General features: G+C 34.8%; 1 protein-coding gene across 1 annotated transcript; it reads right to left on the bottom strand.

Annotated features, from left to right (window-relative positions):
• Positions 1-6: 6 nt before the first annotated feature.
• Positions 7-2,119, bottom strand: LOC107575409 (pentatricopeptide repeat-containing protein 1, mitochondrial-like; the record flags this gene model as incomplete). Its single annotated transcript, XM_016261788.1, has 4 exons — positions 1,638-2,119; positions 539-679; positions 210-428; positions 7-99 (listed from the first exon to the last, which is right to left on the bottom strand). Coding segments are annotated over exons 1-4 (888 nt in total), but the record flags the coding sequence as incomplete, so codon positions are not given.
• Between the last annotated feature and the right edge of the window lie 6 nt (positions 2,120-2,125).

Raw genomic sequence — 2,125 nt, 5'->3', positions numbered from 1 at the left:
TAAAGCCAGTCTGAATCCATGCTGCTTGTCCTTCACACAGCTCATCAGCAGATAATGAAATGTCTCTTGTGTGATGGGTTGTCCATTTTGAAGCATCTCCTATACATGCATTTACACAAACCAAATTATGTTACTGTGTCGTTGGTGCAAAAAGAATAAAAAAAATAATAAATCATCACATCACTGGGTATTTTGACATTAGTTAATACCCGCAGAATTTGAAAGCACGACTTCAGATCTCCAGCAAGAGCAACTGTTTTGAGCAAAGCATGCTGGGTAATGGCTCTGAGAGGGATGTTCTTCTTGAGAAGCTCTTGCTTGAGCTTCAATGCCTGTTCCAGACCTGACTGTTTCCATGGTGACTCCGCACAAGCGTTGAATAGAGCAGTGTATGTAGCATCGGATGGCTCGATTCCTCGCTTCTTCATCTGAGTGATAATATTCAAACAGGGTTAATCAAAGATCAAGTGTGTCATTCGTGCGTCATTAGCAGCACCTAATATAAATAATGACATGTGGAAATGCATTGTCATCTTACATTATTGTAGAGTTGGAAGGCTTTCTTTAGGTAGCCGACACGTCCACATCCGCCGATGAGCACAGTGTAATTGTACTCCTCAGGTTGTAACCTCTCAGCTTTAAGCATATCAGCCTCAAAGAGAACCAATGCCTTGGCCAGCTACACGCACACGATAGATAAATAAATAAATAAATTAATTAAAATGTGAATTGTTTATATGGAACAGAGACACATATTTCGATATACACTTGCATTTATATGACACTTGTATACAAAAAAATGGTAATTGCACAACAGAGTACTTATTACTAAAATATACTTTTGTGCATACTTAAGTGTGTACAGTATATACTTAAGCGTAAACTAAATATATGATTTTTTTTGACAATAGCATGTTCACTGAAATTAAGTGAAAATTTATTCTAGTTTAAATGTATTTTAAATGCAATTAGATTAACATAAATGAGTTTTTTTCATCCCACTTAAGTAGGACTTAAGTGCATATGTAATTACATATGTTTATATATGTAATTTATCTTTGAAATGTGGTTAAAGTGTACTGCCAAATGTAATGAGAGGCACTTATAGTAAACTAAAATGTATTTGTATTGAAATGTGTACATGTATTTTATTATATTTGTAATTATTCATTTGTAAATTGTAATGACAAAGTAGTGGTTTAGTAAAATATATTAACTTTAAATGTAACATTGAACAACACACTACAGTTAAATGATAACATTAGTATGTTAGTCAGCACATCAAAATAAGTGTACTTTAAATCTCAACGAAAGATTATTAAAACAATTATTTTAAACATACTTCAAATTAAAACTTGTAATTTGACATTACTGCAAAGTGAAACAAACTTTTTAAGTGTACTTAATTGTTTTAAGAAACAGTGATACAAGTGTTGTCTCGCTTGAAGTGCATTTAAGTGGCCTTTTAATTAATATTCTTTTATAAGCAAATACAGTTTTAATATACCTTTAAGACGGAAGTACACTGAATACAATAAGTGCACTGCTTTTTTTCACAAGGGATATAAGTCTGATACCATCACTGCAACAGTAAATAAATATAAATGTTATTAAATCAGATATTTTTGACAACGTACTTTGTCCTCTTTGATGAGCCGTTTGCACTGGAGGAAATACCAGTATGTCGTATTTTTCCGACCCTTTTTGGACTTGAACTTTTCCACCAGCTGCGCATCATCTTCATCCGCATCTCTGTATTTCAGATCCAGCTGCTCTGGGGATGTTTTGCGGAAGGTTCGTCTGGAGGAAAACTTTCTGGAATAATCACCAAACACATTACGTGTATCTTCCTCGTGCACATGCTCAGATGCGTTTGTCTTGGTATTGCTGCTATCAGTCCACCTTGAAGGTGTTAAAGTAGCTGATTCACTAAAGTATCTCAAGGGTCCTTGATGCAGCTCTGAAGGACAGACAGCTGATCTGCGCGCATTTGAGGATGCGGCAGCACACTTTATAGCATTAACACTGAAGTTCCGTATGAAAATACCTCTCAGAAGTGCAGAACGCAACATTATTGCAATCAATCTTGAGTTAAAAATGAATTAGTACATTCATATCACCCTTT

This window comes from Sinocyclocheilus grahami, unplaced genomic scaffold (assembly GCF_001515645.1).
Source record: "Sinocyclocheilus grahami isolate Dianchi unplaced genomic scaffold, SAMN03320097.WGS_v1.1 scaffold2619.1, whole genome shotgun sequence".
NCBI classification, from domain to species: domain Eukaryota; kingdom Metazoa; phylum Chordata; class Actinopteri; order Cypriniformes; family Cyprinidae; genus Sinocyclocheilus; species Sinocyclocheilus grahami.
Note: the sequence above shows the minus strand (reverse complement) of the source record. Positions and strands in the feature narration are given on the sequence as shown.